General features: G+C 43.1%; 1 protein-coding gene across 1 annotated transcript in view; it reads right to left on the bottom strand.

Annotated features, from left to right (window-relative positions):
- Positions 1–20,008, bottom strand: part of PARP1 (poly(ADP-ribose) polymerase 1) — a 53,519-nt gene that overhangs the window by 16,213 nt on the left and 17,298 nt on the right. The window contains exons 5-13 of the mRNA XM_074949170.1: positions 13,833–13,929; positions 11,630–11,746; positions 10,498–10,674; positions 9,330–9,471; positions 7,740–7,880; positions 6,640–6,882; positions 5,196–5,264; positions 3,809–3,941; positions 361–556 (exon numbers count right to left, since the gene is read on the bottom strand). Of these exons, the coding sequence (XP_074805271.1) occupies positions 361–556; positions 3,809–3,941; positions 5,196–5,264; positions 6,640–6,882; positions 7,740–7,880; positions 9,330–9,471; positions 10,498–10,674; positions 11,630–11,746; positions 13,833–13,929 (1,315 nt within the window). The remainder of the gene's footprint in view (positions 1–360; positions 557–3,808; positions 3,942–5,195; positions 5,265–6,639; positions 6,883–7,739; positions 7,881–9,329; positions 9,472–10,497; positions 10,675–11,629; positions 11,747–13,832; positions 13,930–20,008) is intronic.

The raw sequence follows: 20,008 nt of genomic DNA, 5'->3' as shown, positions 1-20,008 counted from the left end.
TCCTTTTAACTTCCCCAATTGAGAGGTCCCAAAAGTGGACACACAGGGTCAACTTAAAGGCATCGGAGCTAACTTTAGTTTTAAACACTTTTCTAACGTGACTCGTTATCTATTTAAATGCACTACTGTTCGCATCTGATCTGCACGGTAAATCACGTAGGGTAGGCACAGTATCATCTTACGTTTGCAGAGCACTGAGCTCAGTTTAGCACTCAGCCTAATGCAAAATATCCGGATTCCTGCACCTTAGCAGTTTGTTGAACTAATGCATTCAAAAAGCAGATAAGATAGTGCAGGATAAGCATTTTCCTTTGTGTAAGAAAGAATTATCTTCCCAGCACAGGATTATTAGGGAGTTACCTGTCCATAGTCTATTTCCAGAGGGTAGAATTTTTTTGGATATTTAGTGAAGTTCTTGGAATGCCAGGAGTTGCCCGTTTTCTCTTCATACAAATTCAAGAAGTGCTCAATGGCATCATCTTTAGACGGCATCTGCTCCAGTTTGTTACTCCCAATCACAGTGCCAACACGACCCCAAGATCTGAAAACCCAGTACCTAGAAGCAAACAAAACAGGAAAAGGGGACACAAGTAAGATCTCTGGATCCCAGTTCTAAATTAATCTGATCCCGCAATAAAGACTGCATGGACATAAGCATAGTATCAGAATCATCCATCTGCATTATCATTAAATGGAAGGCTCTCTAGTTTTGGAATGACTACACAAACACACACACACACAAAATGGGCCAAGTTTTTATATATCAATACCTACAGGCAAAAAGTGGCTGCCACAGAAAGGTGTGCACACTATTTAGGCACCAATATTGAATTTGATGTGTGAATGTAGTACTGAAGGCCACTGGATTAACAGCTCTGGAGGCAAATGTGAGGGTAGCAGCGAAAGCTTTCCTTTACTGTCCTATCATCATGCTTCAACTTCGACCTGGAGGGACCGTCTCCAAGGCCTGGTCTAATGCAGTTTTTTGTACTAATTTCACTATTTCAGTTGGGGCTGATTTTTTACTGAAATAATCAAAGGAGTACATTGTTATATTATAAAGGAGCCTTTATACCGGTATAACAATGTCCACACTAAGAGGATTGTACTGCTTTAGCAATACTGGTATAGTTAAAATAGGGCCACTTCTGTGTATAGACAAGCCCTATGGCAGAGAACCAGGCAACCCTTTGCAATCTCAGGAGACGCCAACAAAGGTGCCACCTGGTGTCCATTGTGGCTGAGATGCTGGCACTTGGGCCCTACCAAATTCACAGTCCATTTTGGTCAATTTCAGGGCCGTGGGATTTTAAAAATAGTCTATTTCATGGTTTCAGATGTTCACATCTGAAATTTCATGGTGTTGTAACCGTGGGGGATCCTGACCCAAAAGGGGGTTGCTAAAGCTGTTGTAGGGGGTTCGCGGGATTGCCACCCTCACTTCTGCGCTGCCTTCAGATCTGGGCACTAAAGACAGCACAGCAGTGGAGTTTCCTGAAGCTGAGGGAGGTACCTGGAGGTAGGTCTGATCTCTCCTGGAGTGCGGCCGTACAGGGGAAGAAGTCGTCCCGTCTCTCCCCAGCCCTGCTGGGACTAGCCACTAGAGCCTGGTGCACAGTAGGAGACCCCAGTTGGGGCACCTCCAGCCCTGCCCCTCTCCTACAATAACTAGATTTAATGGGGGAGATCTGATTTCACGGTCTGTGACGTGTTTTTCATGGTGGTGAATTTGGTAGGGCCCTACCTATGGGACCTGGATTAAAACTAACCTTGTTTCATCATTGACGCCCAACAACAGCAACCAAACAGTAGAACATATTTTGCTCACTACCAACGTGAACCTCTCATCTCTAGTCTGCCAGTTCAGCTCTATAGTCCGTCACTAGTCACCTGTGCCATCCAGTCCTCCCACCTACACACCCAGAAAACCTTTAACATTAATACACTAGTCTGATTGCTTTGCTTGTGTGCTGTATCCCTTTCTCCCCACCCTTTACTCATCTGTCATTTTACATTACATGTCTTTGGGAAAGGGATCAGCCTCTATCTTGCAATCAACTAACATGTTTGGGCTCTACTGCGGGCTAAAGAAGACAATACCGCAGAGTAAGATTAATTAGGATTTCAGTGCTTTTTTGTTATCAATGCCCAACTTTACATCACACTCAAAAACATAGGGGCATGGCTACAAATGTCAGATTTCACCACTAATCATTAAGTGTTTGCCATAAGCAGCAGCACGGTAAGAGGGTTCAACTTCCATTTGAGAGAGTCAGAGTTGTGCCTGCTTACACCAAGGCTGAACTGGCCTATAGTGGAGCCAGATGAGACAGTTATTCGAAGAGATTCTGACGGCTCTTGGGGTTCAGGGGGGGAGAGAGAAGGGAGAGACAGAATCAACTCTCGTGACTGCACAGACAAAGGATCCAAAGTGTCTGACACATAAAAGGAGAGAAACAAGGAATTCAATAGTCAAAGTAGCAACCCAGAATGAAGCGAGCAAGTGGAAAGCCCAAAATTCCCATTTGTGTGGTTGCCCAATGTCATATTTTATGGCGCTACAACTCCACTGCCTATATCCAGTCACTGCTATGGCTAATTTTTGCTTTGTGTAATGTGGAAACTGGACAGAATAATGCAAATTTCAGCTTACTGTGGTCAGACATTTTCAAAACAGCCGCTAGGAAATCCTTGTTAAGCATGCACAACTTTAAACTATTCACTAACTAGGCAAGACTCCAAATCCTGGTCTAAATTTAAAGAGAGAGAAACTGTCAAAATACAATCATTTACAAGTCCAGCTGTGGTACTGGCACCATCTTAAAAGAGTTTTTGCATGATTTGTAGACATACGGTTAATCATTTTTTCTGATTTGTCAGCACTGAATACCAGCCCTGAAATTTCATCCCATACCAATCACAAATCCAGATATGGGAACTGGTAACAAGAGTCCAATTTAAAGTATAAGTCATCCACAGCTGAAATAGGCAGCTTATCTGCAGCCCTATTGTGCATTCTCTCTGCTCCTAGAGAATCAATTTTCCCCAAGGCCCTCTTGACTGCACCCTCTTCAATAGTATAGCATGTGCACAATTCTGATGTATGCTTGGCCGAGACGGGGCATGATGCTTCCTGGCCCATTTCAATACACCTTGCCAAACCTCAGGGTACTGATTTCTACATGCTTACACAGATGTGGAGAAGCCTGAAACTGAGCTGGCCTCCAGAGGCTTCACAGTCATCTCGCACCAAACAGGAGTTAGAGGGAAAAAAATGCAACCTGCACATCTCTTCATAAACAATGTCCCAAAATAAAATGGGCACACTTGTGCCAAATCCTGCCTTGCTGCTCTTGAATGCTGAGACACCGGTCCCAGGACATTATAGTTTGGGTATACATCATTTAATTAATGCTAATTCTATATCTAAAAAACCCCAACTGCTCAATCTGGGATGTTTTCACTGTTAGTGGAACTGAGCACAAACCAGACTTGCTCAGGTGCTTATCAATTCCTAATTTCCATTTCACCCTGTAGGTTTACTTTTTTTCTCATCTCACTTTATTCGGCAAAAATGAAACTGCATTGGTCAGTTTCACTTCCATGTTCTCATGCACTTACGCGATGTTGATGTAGTTGGGTTTCCAGAACTACAAAGGAACTTTTCCATACAGAACAAAACAAACATCACAGAAATTTTTAAAAGAAGTCATGAAGACATTTCTATTTACATTTGGCAGTTGTAAAAAAAAAAAAAAAAAAAATTTACTCTAAAAACCCCCACATTTCCATGGGAAATTAAACCCACCTGATCTCTCTGTCATCCTCCAGTAGCTGCAGTTTGTAATAGGAATTGGTTCCTCTGACAATATCTACCAAGCCGAGCGTGGCACTGAATATTTTACCACTCTTTTCAAAGACATGAGCAGAGTCCTCCAAACCTACGAAGAGAGGCAGTGAATTAGAGCCAGGGTGGGGTAGTCATTTTGTATCTCCCTTCCTTATTCAGACTAATTTTGTGTATGCAGACTTAACCAAGAAATATTAAGGCACACGGGCACAAAACTGGGTGACTGGGCAACAAAATGACAGATTAAATTCAGTGTTGATAAGTGCAAAGTAATGCACATTGGAAAACATAATCCAAACTATACATATAAAATGATAGGCTCTAAAGAAAGATCTTGGAGTCACTGTGGATAGTTCACTGAAAACATCCACTCAATGTGCAGCGGCAGTCAGAAAAGCAAACAGAAGGCTGTGAATCATTAAGGATAGATAATAAGACAGAAAATATCATATTGCCTCTATATAAATCCATGGTACACCCACATCTTGAATACTGTGTGCAGATGTGGTCGCCCCATCTCAAAAAAGATATATTGGAATTGGAAAAGGTTCAGAAAAAGGGCAACAAAAATTATTAGAGGTATGGAATGGCTTCCATATGAGGAAAGATTAATAAGACTGGGACTTTTCAGCTTGGAAAAGAGACGACTAATGGGGGATACGATAGAGGTCTATAAAATCATGGACTGTCATGGAGAAAGTAAATAAGGAAGTGTTATTTACTCCTTCTCAGAACACAAGAACTAGGGGTCACCAAATGAAATTAATAGGCAGCAGGTTTAACACAAACAAAAGGAAGTATTTTTTCACACAACACACAGTCAACCTGTAGAACTCCTTGCCAGAGGATGTTGTGAAGGCCAAGACTATAACAGGGTTCAAAAAAGAACCCTGTTCTGTTCATTCCCTCTGGGACATCTGGAACTGTCAGAAGACAGGATACTGGGCTAGATGGACCTTTGGTCTGACCCATTATGGCCGTTCTTATGCATGCAGACAATGGAAAAGCCATTGTTATTTCTATGCATATGCAGGATGAGCACCAGCATTAAACAGTTCACCAAGCAAATGTTTCTTCTATGGGGTAGGCAGCACGAAAGGTGCTGAGAATCCACAACTCCTAGGTACCTCACTGGGAACCAAAGAGCACTCAAATCTCAGGTGTGGGCCATCATGGTTCTTTTGCAGAGGAGAATTTAAAACATAGAATTTGGTCCGCGGATTGGATCAGTAGCTTCCCCGGCTAGGGCTGGGTATTGATGGGGACTGCGATGTGAACGCATGGATTCAAACTGATCAGACTCTGGCTAGGATGGTTGGAGGCACAGCTGGTTTTCAGCACTCACCTGAATCAGGATCCACTGCTGCTCCTCCTTTAACTGTTAACTTCATTTTCTTTTCAGACTTGCTGGTTCCTGAAGAAAGAGATGGGAAGACTTACATTTTTAATCTGATAAAGCAGGACTGTCTGAAGAACTCTCCTTGTATCAATGCTCAAGTTCTTTAAAAGCAGTAGAGTAGTTTTCATCCTGTCTGGATTCACACTGACACCTCTATAAAGCACACTGCTCTTCTTAAGCAATGTTAGAAAGTCACTGCACTTTGACTTCCAGCTACACTGCACCTTACGTGATCTAACCGGGGAACTGGCCATCCTGTCTTCTCCCCTGCCCCCACCAAACAGGTGGAATGTGTTAGTTATCCTGCTAGAATTTTGGTGAGAGTTGCCTCCATAAATTAAAACCCGGACAATTGTTTATGAACGATACATTCAGATTCTGCTGCTGTGGGCCAGGCTGTTAATGCAACATACAACATGTGGTGAAAATTTAAGTTTGGGGGTCATGAACTCTGTTCCTCACCTCTGAGCAATCAAAGGTTGGAAGGATCCATGGAGACAGCACATTCACACACCAGAGAAATGGATGGAAGAGGAAGGTATTGTGTAGCACTGGCTGTCTCTAGACAGAGACATTATACAGGCCTCCTTAACAGTCTCAAATGTGCCCCATGAACTCAGCATCACAAGGTAGTGGTCTCTCTACAATGTGTGTGTACAACTTTTGCACATTAGCTAGAATGATGATAAATTCACAAGGCTGAACTCAGTGCAATTGTTTCTGAAGTTTAATTTATATACATTGAACTTACTTACTCATCTTGGACCCTATATAAAAGCCTATGTTTGTACCTGAGCTTGCCTATTGCTCAGATGGGGACTGTCACCAGTATTAACAGATTTATTTTGTTGAAAGAGTCACTATATTTTGGGTGTCTGGTACAGCATGGGACTGAGAACCCAGGAATCTTGGGTTCTGCCACTCAATATATGACCCAGAGTAAGTCACAGAGCATAGGGGTGTGTGGATTTATACCAGCAGAGTATCTCAGGGTATAAGGATAGAGAAGCAGAGTTATGTCATTGGCTCCCCCACTGTTATTTCAAACTAAGGAATACCAGAGGCCGTCTCTCTCTCTCCCAGGCAAGAGTGAGCTAGAAGAGGGAGAGGTAGTATGGCAGGGAGAAACTCTACGAATAGCCCCTTCGGGAGGGAGTTTGGACATTGAGGCTGGTCTGGCCTTGGGGCTTTGTTACTCGAAGAAAGAATAAGGGCCCAATTTTGGGAAAGGGATGAGTTTGGACTATAGCCAGGGTACCTATGCTGTGTGAGGAGCCCACCCATTCCCCTCAGACCCTCACACAAGAGGCACGCTATGGAAGGGTAAAGCAATGCTTAAACACACAGTAACAAACGCTCCTGTGGAGACAAGAGTCATTGTGTTTCTCACCTTGCTCTTCCTTGACCTTCCCAGCACTCTTCATGTTTGGGAGCCCGCTGGACTTTCCTCCCAGGGACGTCTCCGTGTGTTCCTGCTTCACCTCTGCACCCCAAGGCGAGAGCGCATGCAGTGACAGGAGCTCCTGGAAGCCCTTGCTGGAGGATTTCACATCCTGCAGAAACTGCTCTGAGACCACTCGAACTTTGGCCTCCTTCACTTCTTCCATCTTCTTGGTCATTTTCTCAATTTCCTCTGCAAGGAGGGGGATAAGAATCAGGGAAACTGTAATCCAAGTTTCCTGGAGCAAACATTACAGCGACAAAGACAGCGCGGAGCCCTTCTGAGACGCTCGGATTCTAGCCCTGCTGTGCTGGTCCAGGCTTTGTAATGTTTTAAAGAGGCGCTTTGCATGTGCCACATCCTGCCCCAAACAAAATCCCCAACAGCCTCGTCTAGGCTAAAACAAAGTTACCTGTTGCACAGTGACTTTCTGGATTTCAAACCCTGCCTCACCTCCCAGCTGGGCCAGGGGCTTGGTGGGAGCTGCTCCGATGAGGCCTGTGGTAGCATCCTACAGGCCAACTGTCTATCAGGGACATTTCTCCCCTACACCATAAGGGCCTGATATTGCACCTTTGAAGTCAACAGTTTTGCTATTACTTCAGTGGGAGCAGGACCTAACATTGAAATAGTCACAACGAGGCCGTGAATGAATGCTATTAAATAGTTACGCCCCACCCCAAATTTGACATGTAGATACCTACATCAACCTCAGCTACCAGTTACATAAAAGAAGCCACCTCACAATTAAAACACAGTCTAGTCCTTTCAAATCCAAAACAGAAATATACCTATTCCAGTAGACATCAGTTCTACTGCAGAGTCAGGAAAACACTAGGAGATCACTCAGAACTAAGAGCGCTATAGAAAGTCATGCTTACAAAGTATACTTTTATTCACTTTTCCAAGAATATGAAAAAAAAACCACTATCCAAACATGGTTCAACAGAATGTCACCTCCAGCCTTTACACAGGAATTTAACTATGGCCTCTATAATCTCCTAACTCCCAAGTCCTAAGGTTGCTGTTGATATAGCACTGTTCCTCACTTTGTGTGCTGATGCACAGGGTAGCCTTGTTTGCTGTCCCTGTCACCTTTCCGCCCAGGTCCTCAATTATAGCCTTCACTTCTTCCTTGTTCCTGGATAATTTTCCAAGGGTCAAAATCTTCATGCTGGATAATGGCTTATCTAGTTGTTCAGAAATAAAAACATCATGTAAGTAAAGAGCACTGAGCACCAAACCCACAGATCCTGAGTCTGATACTCTGAGCAACTGTCACAAGAGTTCATCCTCCCCTAGTACAGAGCACCTACAAGCCAGCATAACTCAATGTACAGTAAGCTTCCTGGGAAGAGGGGCGGAGAAATGAAAAGGGTTTTACCCTGGCACTGGCACCTTCCCAGCAGACACTGCTTGCATACTGTTGGCTATGAAGTGCTAACATAGCTTCCCTTTTCCATGTACAGTGAAGGGAGGACCCAAGAGAAACCAAAAGGTAACATTTAAGCCACAAAGGGCACCTCCTTCATTGAAAAGCTGCTTTGGGGGAACTGGAGAGGGAGGATGTCTAGATGAGGCCAGACTGTGAAGCAGATATGATACTGAGCTGTCTTAGCTCTGTAACCACTCAGGATCGAAGTGGTAACACAGCTGGAGCACTATCATGTTATAGATCAAACACACCTGTAATAGTTTTGCAGTCTAGACAGCCACAAACACTGAAACATATCACAGTAACACTGAAGACTGTTACAAGTGCTGAGGGCTGAATAAATCAAAGTAGCTCCTACTGATAAATAGATAGGTAATGTTGGAGGAGTCTGGGATCAAGAGGGTACAGGTAATAACCATTAAGTGAGAGAAGCCAATGACTGGTAAGCCAAATGCAAATAAGTGATTTCAAACAAGCTACTGCCCTAACAGTTTAATTCTGGATGTGGAACATGTGATTCAAAGGTCTATGGATGCTCCTTACAAAATCAAGCAAGAAGCCACCCAATTAAATGTTTCATTTGAACCCTAGTCACACTGCCCAAGGAGTTGTATGAGCTCTCCACAAACACAGTTATAAACGTGGCAGGGAAAGGGGATCCCAAGGGGCAGTTCAACCTTTAAAACTCCTAGGTGACTTGTTAAAGCATAACCTGGATCTCAAATGCATTTGTCCACAGACTGAAGCTGGGATCTATCCACATCAGGGGTGAGGAACAGAAGAGGCTGCCTCTGCTTCTCACCATGGCGATTCAGCCTGATGTTGGAGCAGAAGGAGGAGTACAATATACTGCAGTGCACTTCAGGGACACCATGTGATTGGCCATCCACGTTCCCCTTCCTGAAGTGCAGTACAGCAGACAAGTGACTGAGTGGAGCAACAGGAAGGAGATTTATGGAGTGAGCTCGGTGAGCAGGTCGCACACTGAAGCCATGGCTTCTCAAAAGACCAATCAATGCCTCCTTGCCAGTAGAGTGCCAGGAGAAATCCCATAGGCAGCACTGACACCTGCCATTCCCCTCCCCATTGCCACACTAGGGAAAGCATAAAGTGAATGTTATTTGTCTCCAACAACTGGATAGACACGTATTCCCATTCAAACCAGTCTCTCCTGGCTCTGAACACCACCTAGCGAGTCATGTACCTGCTGGCACAGACGCCTTCTCTGTCAAAGGAGCAGAAGCTGTTGCTGGAAGCACTGCATTCACAGCCACAGTCTCTGGAGGGAATGCTCTGTCTTGCTTTTTACACTTAAATTTCTTCAGGTAGGAGATTTCCCGGAACTCCTGGGGGGCAGCATTATAAGACGACTTTAAAACCTACTAATACTGTTACTGAATTAAAAGACTAAATTCAGTATTGGTCAGATCTTGGCATTTACTACTGAAAGATTCTTACATGGATCTCAACGTGGTTCACAATCAATTCATTATATAAGCCACACAACCTCCCATGCAAAGTTGGTAATTATCCCATTTTACTGATTGAGAAACTAAGGCACAGAAAGGTTAAGTGACTTGCTCAAGGTCAAAACAGCAATTTAGTGACAGTCAGGAATAGAATCAGGAGTCCTAGCACTTCCCCATCCCCTTCCCTAACTATTAGAGAACTCTGCTTCCTGTTGCAAAAGAACCTAATTCCCCAGACACATTTGCTCTTTCTCCTCAGTGTAGTGTTTAAAACAAAGTGGAGGAAAAACCTTGGTTTTTTCAGTTGATATTTCACCAACATTTCTGCTGCAGGAGTTGCAATTTTTTTTTTTTAAACGCCCTGATTAAAAAGTCATTAAAAGTCATGAACACGGTCTCTGAAAATGCTTTTCCCAATTCAGAGGGAAATCAGAGGAAACTGCATAGCCGTTTATTTTAAGACGATAATTGCTTACAGTGTTCTGGCATTCAGACATTAGCACCTGAAATTCTGAGGGCACAGAATTAGAATCACTTGTCTCAGTTAGAAAGGAAAAATTAAAACAGCAAAATGAGCCAGTTATTAGGAATTACACTAAAAATCACAGACCCAAACCACAAGTCACTCTTGCAACAGTGGGACAAATTGGAGAGGCCCAAAGTTCTGGAATGGAAGAAATGACATCTCTCCATCCCACTGCTACTGTAAAACAATCTCCCCTGTGCATTAGCTATGAGCAGCTCTTCCCATTCTCAGAGGCAGAGGTGCACAGAAGCTGCAGTATGCCCTGCCCACTAATACCAAGTTGTGGGCATTAATATTTATTCTTCCCTTCCACGAGCAATAGAGTAATTTAAGAATTAAAAGCCTGAGTTTCAGATAGTTAAGTTTGCTGCGTCTACCTTTGGGATTATCCATTCCTTCCTGTTGGGGGTCTGTGTTTTGGCAACACATTTCGTCCAGGCAGTGATATCCCCTGAGCAGTAGTATGCATCACTCTTGAACACAAACTGCCCCTTGCACTCCTCACAGGGAAGCAGAGCTCCGAATGCCATCCCATCTGCTACTCGGTCCAAGAGCTAAAGCAACAGAGACGCAAACAAATCACGCCAGGGTAACGGTGGAAGCACACACAGCAAGCACATAGTACACTGTGTCAGAGAATCCAGCAAACTCACACACATCTGAATATCTTGGCCTGAAGACAAACAGTGTTACTTGCTGAATCTATAGCTAGCTTATAAATAAAAACACATTCCTCAAAACTACTTGTGGCACAAAGCCTTGACCATATGTCACTAAGTTTGCCTGTCCACACACAGGCACCCACTTGTGCCTTTGGACTGTCGTCTCCTCAGGACCAGGCTTCTGCTCTGTGTCTGAGACAGCATGTTTATTGTAAAGTGCTAAGCATGCTTCCACTGGAATAAGTTAAAAATGCTGGAGGATGGGTGTTACATTTGGTTACACAGTATTTAGCTGTCAGTGCATAGTCCATAATAATCCAATCTTCCTCCCTGGAAAATGGTCCTTGACCATTTTAATCCTAGAGACCTACTGTAGCCATCCTACCCCATCCCATCCCTGGTCCCCCCCGCCCCCCTCCACCTCCCCCCCCCAACACCCTTTAGGCTTTAGCACTGCTTTAGGAAATGTAAATACTCCAAGTCAGAGATGGCTCACACCTTCCAACGCAGATTGCAAAGGCCACTTCCTATCCCATTCACAACACTGTGGCAACTACAGTAATTACTTATGTGAATAAGTAACATTAGGAAAGGCTTAAATGTCGTTTTAGCTTCTTTTAGTGTAATTAAGCTGCTGGGAAGAAAGAGTAGATCTGATGCCAGGAGGGCATGGAGCAGTTTGCAAACCTCTGCCAAGTGCTCAATCCAAATGATTTTTCTGTTCTTGAGATTTTACAATAGGCTTTCGCTTCAGACCTTTGGCTGTCATTAGCAACATCGCTCTGACTGAACCTCACGGATTCAGACAGACAGTCACTTTCATAAAAGAAATAAAACCCCAACTCACAGCAGATTCCCCAGAAGGCACTTCCTGTTTGTTGGCTATCAGCAGCTCTTTCAGGTCATTAGTGGAACAGACTTTTCTCAGCTCGTCTTTGATGCTCCAAATCAACTCTGTCTGCTCCTGTTGAGGAAAACCTGGTAGCTTGGATATTTGCAATCACTGTCCAAGAAGAGCAATCCTGAAGTAGCAGGCTACTGTCAGGCTTCCAACAAACCAGAAAGAGGCAACTAAAAGGAACACTTGCAAACAGCCCAATGCGGTTACAAGTTGTCAGGTTTCGGTGTGACTGATGAGATTGTGTGCTGTACCTGTGTTTTTCCAGCTGTGAGGCTGCAAGTAAAAGTCAGCACCAGAGAGACAAGATGCATTTTCTCCCTCTGCTGTGCTTCTCTCTCCCCTAGTGTGTGTTTGTCTTGTTTTGTCTTCTAGGAAATGGGATCAGACTTTAACAACAACTGCTCCAGCCCATCTCAACTAACTTCTCTTTTCCTCGGAAGGACAGTTATTACCATCTTTAATACCATCTAAGAGATTCTCAAATTGGGGACTTGGGGGAGTCCTTTTAAAAATCCAGCTGGAGGGAAAGGGAACAATAAATGTTCAAATGAAAATCTTACTTAAGATTTTACATTTCAAATGCTTTAACTGTTTTTCCTTCTTTTCTGTATCTTTAATAAGAGGTCAAAAATATGTTTATGAAGTTTGTAGCAGTACTCAGCAGGCGGAGGTCTCTGCAAACCAAATCCTGAACCTTGTTTAACTCTGTTTAATGTTGCACAGTGATGGGGTCATGTTAAACACCACTGACTCTTTAGGCCCACATATTCCATCTAAATTAATACAACAGGTCACATGATAGAAGTAGAGCCCACAAATCCTGACTCGTACTGCCAGTTTTAAGCTACGAGGCCACATACACACACTCCCCTATAAAAAGGAACTATAAAGGTCAGACATCCAGCAAAAAGGGAAAAATCTAGAAACTCTTCTTTTGGGACTTTCCATTGAGAGGGAGAAAAGGGAAGGATAATGACAGAATGTTGGACACTAAAATATCACTTGAGACATTTCTAATAATGCACGTGTATTTCTCATGTGTGTGTTTAGGTGTGGTTTTCTCTGTAGCATGGTGATAATGGGTAGTAGATATGTACGTTAAACAGTGTAATTTCTAGTTTCAGTAGAAAAGACAAATGAGTTCATCATACTAAGCAAAAAAACAAAAAACCATGATGAATTTAAGAGTTTAACCCCAAACCAACCCTGATTCTCAGAATGATAAATTGTAGCAGTTGAAACCTTCTGGATCTGTAGACTGTGAACAGTGTGCTCTGCTAAGGATGTAACAAGTTAAAATCGCAAAATAAAGCAGCAGAAAACTAAAAGGCCTTTCTGCTCTATGTAAGCTGTGTGATAGCCATACTATTAAGACTTCAATTTCAGGAAAAGCTGCAGGTAATTTTTTCTTGAAAGATATCTATGCCAAACGTTTAATGTCTATAAAATTCTTGAAACCAAATTAGAAAGTCTTTCCACTGTCTCTCCTAAACCAAATACACAAAGCTAGGATTTATCAAAGTTTATACTGAAGAACTGGACAGTTGAGTCACAAAAGGGTGCAACTGAGCAAGTGATATTATTTCTCATTGACCTAGTTCCACACCTTGTCTCTGTTCAACTTCTCACATTTTATATGCTCCAAGATCTTAGGCAACAACATTCAGTTTTAATAGCATCCCTGGAGCCAGAAAGTGGCATAGAAAGGACTAAAACAAGTTATCTGAAAGATGAGACTTTCACCTCTAGGTCACCCGTTAAAATCCAGCCACCAACAGCGAGGACTTAAAGCGCTACCATCCAATACCTTTTTGGTGACCTGTTTGGAATGATGTGCTCTCTTATCAGGGGCAAAAAAGGCTCCACAGCACAAGTGTCTTAACTTCTCTGAGGGGCCAAGGTCTGAACGGGCTTGCATAGTGAACTAGCGTCTCACCACTTTACAGATGAAGCATACTAACAGGGCAGCATCAGGGACGCTTGCATTGCTGCAGTTCACACTGTACTTGTGTGAATAAATAAGACTCTAGATCCTGTAGCTGTGAATAAATAGGACTCTACGTGCCATGGCTGTCAACCCAGCACCCTTCAACAGCACTAAATTTTGGAAAGAAAGTTTAAAAAGTTTGGGATAGCTCAAACAACAAACCTTTAACAGCTTCTCCTGCTTGGATTCTCTGCCTTTTTCTTTTTTCTGTTTCTTTTTTGAGGTCACATTTCCGTCCACTTCATCTCCTTTTCTCTTTCTAACGGAGAAACACACAGAAGGGAAGTCATTCAAGTGTTTGGCAGCAACTGTGATTACAGTTTCAGAGTAACAGCCGTGTTAGTCTGTATTCGTAAAAAGAAAAAAGAAAAGGAGTACTTGTGGCACCTTAGAGACTAACCAGTTTATTTGAGCATGAGCTTTCGTGAGCTACAGCTCACTTCATCGGATGCATATGCATCCGATGAAGTGAGCTGTAGCTCACGAAAGCTCATGCTCAAATAAACTGGTTAGTCTCTAAGGTGCCACAAGTACTCCTTTTCTTTTTTCTTTTTGTGATTACAGTAGATTGAAACTGAACACTTCGTACAGACTAACCTTTTGATTTGTGCAACCCTAGTTCATTTTTAAAATTTCCTTACTGCTAGATCTTAAATATGCAATATAAATGCATTATCTGCTCAAAAATTCTTGACTCCATAATGGAAAATCATGACCAGACTATGCCTGTTTAAAACAGTTTTCCACTGGAGACCTGTACAAACTGGCAAAAGTATATATAAAAAAATTAATTGCATCACCCAAGAGCCTCAGGAGATATTAATCTGCGGCTGTATTAACTATTTGAAACATCTTAACTTAAAAAATAAAAAGTCAGTAGGAATCAATACATTTTCTCAGATCAATGTAATAGTTGGCACAGATACAAGTCCTTACAGTAGGGACATCAGTGGATAATGTATCAGTAATACCTGGCTTTTCATTTTAGACTTTGCTTGAATTTGAAGTGTCAAGGGTGGCAAACACAATGACCTTGGTAGGCCAGTTTTCTTTCAAGGGCCTCGATTAAAACTCATGTCGTATCAGACAGGAGAAAAGTTTATATCAGCCCCCTGGTTTTAAGTTGACACTATTCTCACAGTGTTAGGACACAATTCTGCACAAACAGTTTAACTGAAGTTGGCTGGAGCTGCACTGGCTGTTGGGAATTCCAATATAAAACGTTGGCTCAGAAAGCCAATAAAAGGGGGGACTTCAAAAAGGACAAGGGGTCCCACAGAAGACAATTTACAAATTTCCAGATCATTTTCTTGGCCATGGTGGGCTTGACATATGTTCCAAAATTCAGAGTGTTTTCGCTCTTTTGGGGAGAAAGGGGGAATTTCACACAGCTCAAGGGAGAGGGACCCACACTAACCCAGAGCTCAAGATAGGATGCATATACACAGTGCTTTTGACCTCTGGTTAATTCTTCCGGGTTCCCTACCATTCAAGGCCATGTTTGTTGTATTTTTAAGAACAAAATGACCGTACCTGTGTTTCTACCACCACCTTAGATTGTGAAAATAACATTCCCTATGAAACTACTTATCACCATTTTACATGGTTTACCCTTTTTGCACTTCTATCAGCTTTGACAATGGAAATAAACTAGCCCAATCTTGAAGTGTTTGGGGTCTAAATAGTGCAGGGAAATGTTTATATTAAAGGATCCATTTTCATGAAAATTCAAAGATTTGTAGAAATATTTCCATTGCATTTAGACTTTATAAAACCTGCCAAGGGTCTAGAGTTTAGCCAAACTTTGGTTTCACTTACTATGACTCAGCAGCCGCCCTTTAAAAAGCATTTGTTACTAATTAGGAATCACGCTTGTGGGGGAAATGGCTAATCCCCAGAGCCCTCAACACCATCTACCAAATTAGCAAGTGAAAGCATTCACTTCCTCTCAATCTCTCTCCAACTGAGTTGCATGTTCAGATAAGTGAGGCCATTAGTCTGACTAGGGTTTGATGGCCTCATAACATGGCTGGCTACACAGTAAAATGCCCGCACACTAACCATCACCTCCAGCTGGGAGGCCCAGAATGAGGCAGAAAAGCTGCACCACACTCTGGAGATCACTTTTTTCACAAAAGAAGCCACATGTTCCTTCCAACACCCCTGCAACTCACTCACCTGGGCAGCTGAATATCAAGAAAAGCACAAGCTAAGAGAGTCTGGCCTTCAACTGCCACCAGAATGAATGACAGGTTTCAGAGGGGTAACCGTCAACTTCAGCCCCCAACTAAAACCTCTCCAGCACATCATCAAGGATCTACAACCTATCCTGAAAGATTATCCCTCACTCTCACAGATCTTGGGAGACAGGCCAGTCCTTGCTTACAGACAGCCCCCCAACCTGAAGCAAATACTCACCAGCAACCACACAACAAAAACACGAACCCAGGAACCTATCCTTGCAACAAAGCCCGCTGCCAACTCTGTCCACATATCTATTCAAGGGACACCATCATAGGAACTAATCACATCAGCCACACTATCAGAGGCTCGTTCACCTGCACATCTACCAATGTGATATATGCCATCATGTGCCAGCAATGCCCCTCCGCCGTGTACACTGGCCAAACCAGACAATCTCTACGCAAAAGGATAAGTGGACACAAATCAGATGTCAAGAATTATAACATTCAAAAACCAGTCAGAGAACTCTTCAAGCTCCCTGGTCATTCAATTTCAGACCTAAAAGTCGCAATTCTCCAACAAAAAAAATTCAAAAACAGACTCCAACGAGAAACTACAGAATTGGAATTAATTTGCGAACTGGACACCATTAAATTAGGCTTGAATAAAGACTGGAAGTGGATGGGTCATTACACAAAGTAAAAACTATTTCCCCATGCTAATTTTTCCCCCTACTGTTACTCACACCTTCTTGTCAACTATTTGAAATGGGCCATCCTGATTATCACTACAAAAGTTTTTTTTCTCCTGCTGATAACAGCCCACCTTAATTGATTAGTCTCATTACAGCTGGTATGGCAACACCCATTTTGTCATGTTCTTTGTGTATATATATCTTCCTACGGTATTTTCCACTGCATGTATCCAATGAAGTGGGTTTTAGCCCACGAAAGCTTATGACCAAATAAATTTGTTAGTCTCTAAGGTGCCACAAGTACTCCTCGGTTTTTTTGCAGAGTGAATGAGTCCATCCAGCCCCTTCACCAAGTGAGCCACGCCAGGAACCTCTCTGGTGACCTCCTACTTGGGAGTAGGTTTTGTGTACTAGCTGCAACAATTGAAGTCTTTTGGAAGTTCTGCAAAATTGTCACCTGCACCAAACCTACCCTGTGCAAAAGGTTATCGACTTAAGCCCAGTTCAGCAAAGCACTTTGTGCTTCAGTTCATTACATTCATTGCTTAGGGAAGAAGTATATGTTGAACTTTAAGGGACGTGCTCAAGTGCTTTGTTGAATCAGCATGCTAGTACCTAAAATGCCTCCTTTTTGGCAAGGGGAAAGTTAAGCAGCACTCTTATGTAGTAATCAGACTTTCCCCCGCAAACAGAGTCAGCACATGAATAGCCAGAAGCCTAATACACCACTGAAAGGCACTGTGCCCACACATCCCATCAGCTAATGAAGTCTTTGGATGGTTCTCCTCTCCATATGCAGCATTGGATTACATTACTACTTCTGCCAGGAGAGAGTATGTCGTAAGTTAACATCTGGGCAGCAGATAGCAAAAGGCTTGCTTAAAAAGCCTGGGGCCTATGACCAACTGACATAGGCCACCACCAGAAATGTTCCACTTTCTCCTCACCTTCCTACCGGATATAAGCTATGGGGTTTATTTAAACTTTTAGAAAGCTGATAGGGGAAGAGGGCTGAGGACTGGCGTAGTGTATCCTGAGTCTTCTGATCACCACATCAGGCATCCAAGCTCAGATCTTCCTTGCGGAGAGAAGAACATATGAAAAATACTAACAGCAGTGGAGATTCTGGTGCAAAACCAGCAGCCAGTCTGAAAAGGGAGAAATGCAAAGATCATCACCTCAGTCTCTCCTCTTCAAAGCATTAACTGATTGTTCTTGTTCCTTGCGTGAGTGGTATTCCCCTGCAGGTTAATATAACACTGCAGTTAAACCAACCCTGTACGATAGTGGTATCGAGAGGACAGCCTCTCTTTCCCCAGTAAAAGCTGCCTCAAACAAACAGCAATTTCTACTCTACAAAGATAAACGTACAAGAGAATTCTAGGGCTATGGACATTTACTCTTTATTTTTAGAGCATACGCTAGTTGATATTCAAATGAGGTGCAGCCTATAGACTTTCGGCAAGTTGCCAATGTAGCCCTCAGCACCACGCATCAGTGCTCCCTACAAGGTGAACCTTTCAGCACATAGCCACGACCTTTTTCTTGTGCTGTTGCAATATGGTATTGTCAGGCAAAGTGTCCAGCAAATCCATCTACCTACTTTACACCCCTAAGACTAGAAATGAAAACCCAGAGCACATACAGGAAAATTGGGTGTTGTGCCTAGATTGTACTGGGCTGGGACTCAGGAGATCTGTGTTCCAGCTCCAACACTGCCACTGAATCATTGTGTGACCATGGGCAAGTCTCAACTATGGCAGACTAGAAAGACAGGGAACAGTTGCATAAAGTTTTCCTCCCATTTTTGATACACATTTTATTTTGATGGAAGACTCCCAGCCAGCTCTTGCTATAAACTCTCTGTTACTCAGTCCCCCACCCCACAATCTATGATTGTCTCCCTTACAAGAACTGCTGCAAGACTTAGTTCCAGAATGTGTGCAATGCTCCTTGAGCTCCTCAATGGAGGGTGTGATGGAAGCACGAAGGATGCATGCAGTATTCCAGTCACAGACACAACATTTGGGTCCAAACAGAGCTCTGAAAAGGGAAGCCAAAGGCATCTTTGAAGCTCATTGTTAAAATCTCATCTGGTTTAATAAAAGGTGCATCGGAGACAAAAGACGTTCAGTTCATTTCTCCTGCATGAGCTAATGTGGGAGGCAAGTCTTCTGGGACATTAGCTTCTCCAGTCAATCAAGCCAGTTTTGGGCTTCAAGAGAATTTCTTCCTCTCTCTTTGCAAAAGGCCAGCAGTGAGGAAGCAGGGGAATTCTACATTACTCCCAATGCTTGCTAGACTCCTTTTCTACATGCACAGCTACTTTCTTGGCTGATCCTTAGCACCCGTAGCTTGACCACCGAGCATAAACAGCAGGAGAAAAGGTACTGGAGTTGAAAGACTAGCTGGCACACTAGCTGGATGTGGCACCTTCATGCCCACTGCGTTTGCTGCTTTCCAACCTGTACATGAGCAAAGACAACAGGGCCAGAAACCTTGGTATGCGACCTCAGTTTGCTGCACCGTATATCACCAGGCATTGTGATTCTAGGTTCATGTTTTATTTTTACAGCAACTTGGCAAACAAATCCATGGCCTCTGATTGTAAATGCTTCACAGTTCAAGTAGAATCACCAAAATCCCCTGGAAAGGAGAGCCAAAGCAGACAAGAGGAAATATTTACATAGTGAAACTTCTTATGCTCTGCCAAAGGAACTAAGGAAACCCGTCATATACTGATCCAACTAGATTTACGTGTTACTCTGCATGCAATAATAGACTTTCAGCTCTCTGCACCTGAGAATGGTAAAAGCTGGTAAGGGTAAAGATGGCCAATTCCCTGGCACTACCCAGCAATAACTGCATTCATTACAATCAATGGCCTGTAACAGCTGTAACTCAGATACTCTGCAAATTCACTGCATCTGGGAAAGCGTTGGTTAGGAAGGTGAGCAGACTGGTGTGAGAGGGACTTTTGTAATGTATAGCATAGACCAGTGGTTCTCAAACTTTTGTACTGGTGACCCCTTTCACATAGCAATCCTCTGAGTGGGACACCTCTTAAAAATTAAAAACAAACACTTTTAAATACATTTAATACCACTCTACATGCTGGAGGCAAAGCGGGGTTTGCGGTGAAGGCTGACAGCTCAAGACCTCCCACGTAATAACCTCGCGACCCCCTGAGGGTTCCCAAGATAAGTTATAATTTAATTAGATTCAATTTCTGTCACACAGATCAGTGGTGAAGGGAAAAAAAAAAAGACTGACAATCAATTCCTACTCTGCCTCTGTTGGCAACGGTGATGACTCCAAGCCTGATAAAAGAGGAGGGGGTTCTGCAGCTGAATTTGTGACACACTCAGGTAAAACCTATCCGCAACAGAAACGGTTCAGTGAAACCAAAACTTGAGGGCAGTCGGTGTAGATGGAGCCCAAGACACAAGTATGACAGATC

The sequence above is a fragment of the Natator depressus genome, chromosome 3 (genome assembly GCF_965152275.1).
Source record: "Natator depressus isolate rNatDep1 chromosome 3, rNatDep2.hap1, whole genome shotgun sequence".
Lineage (NCBI taxonomy): Eukaryota > Metazoa > Chordata > Testudines > Cheloniidae > Natator > Natator depressus.
This window is presented reverse-complemented; position numbering and strand designations above follow the sequence as displayed.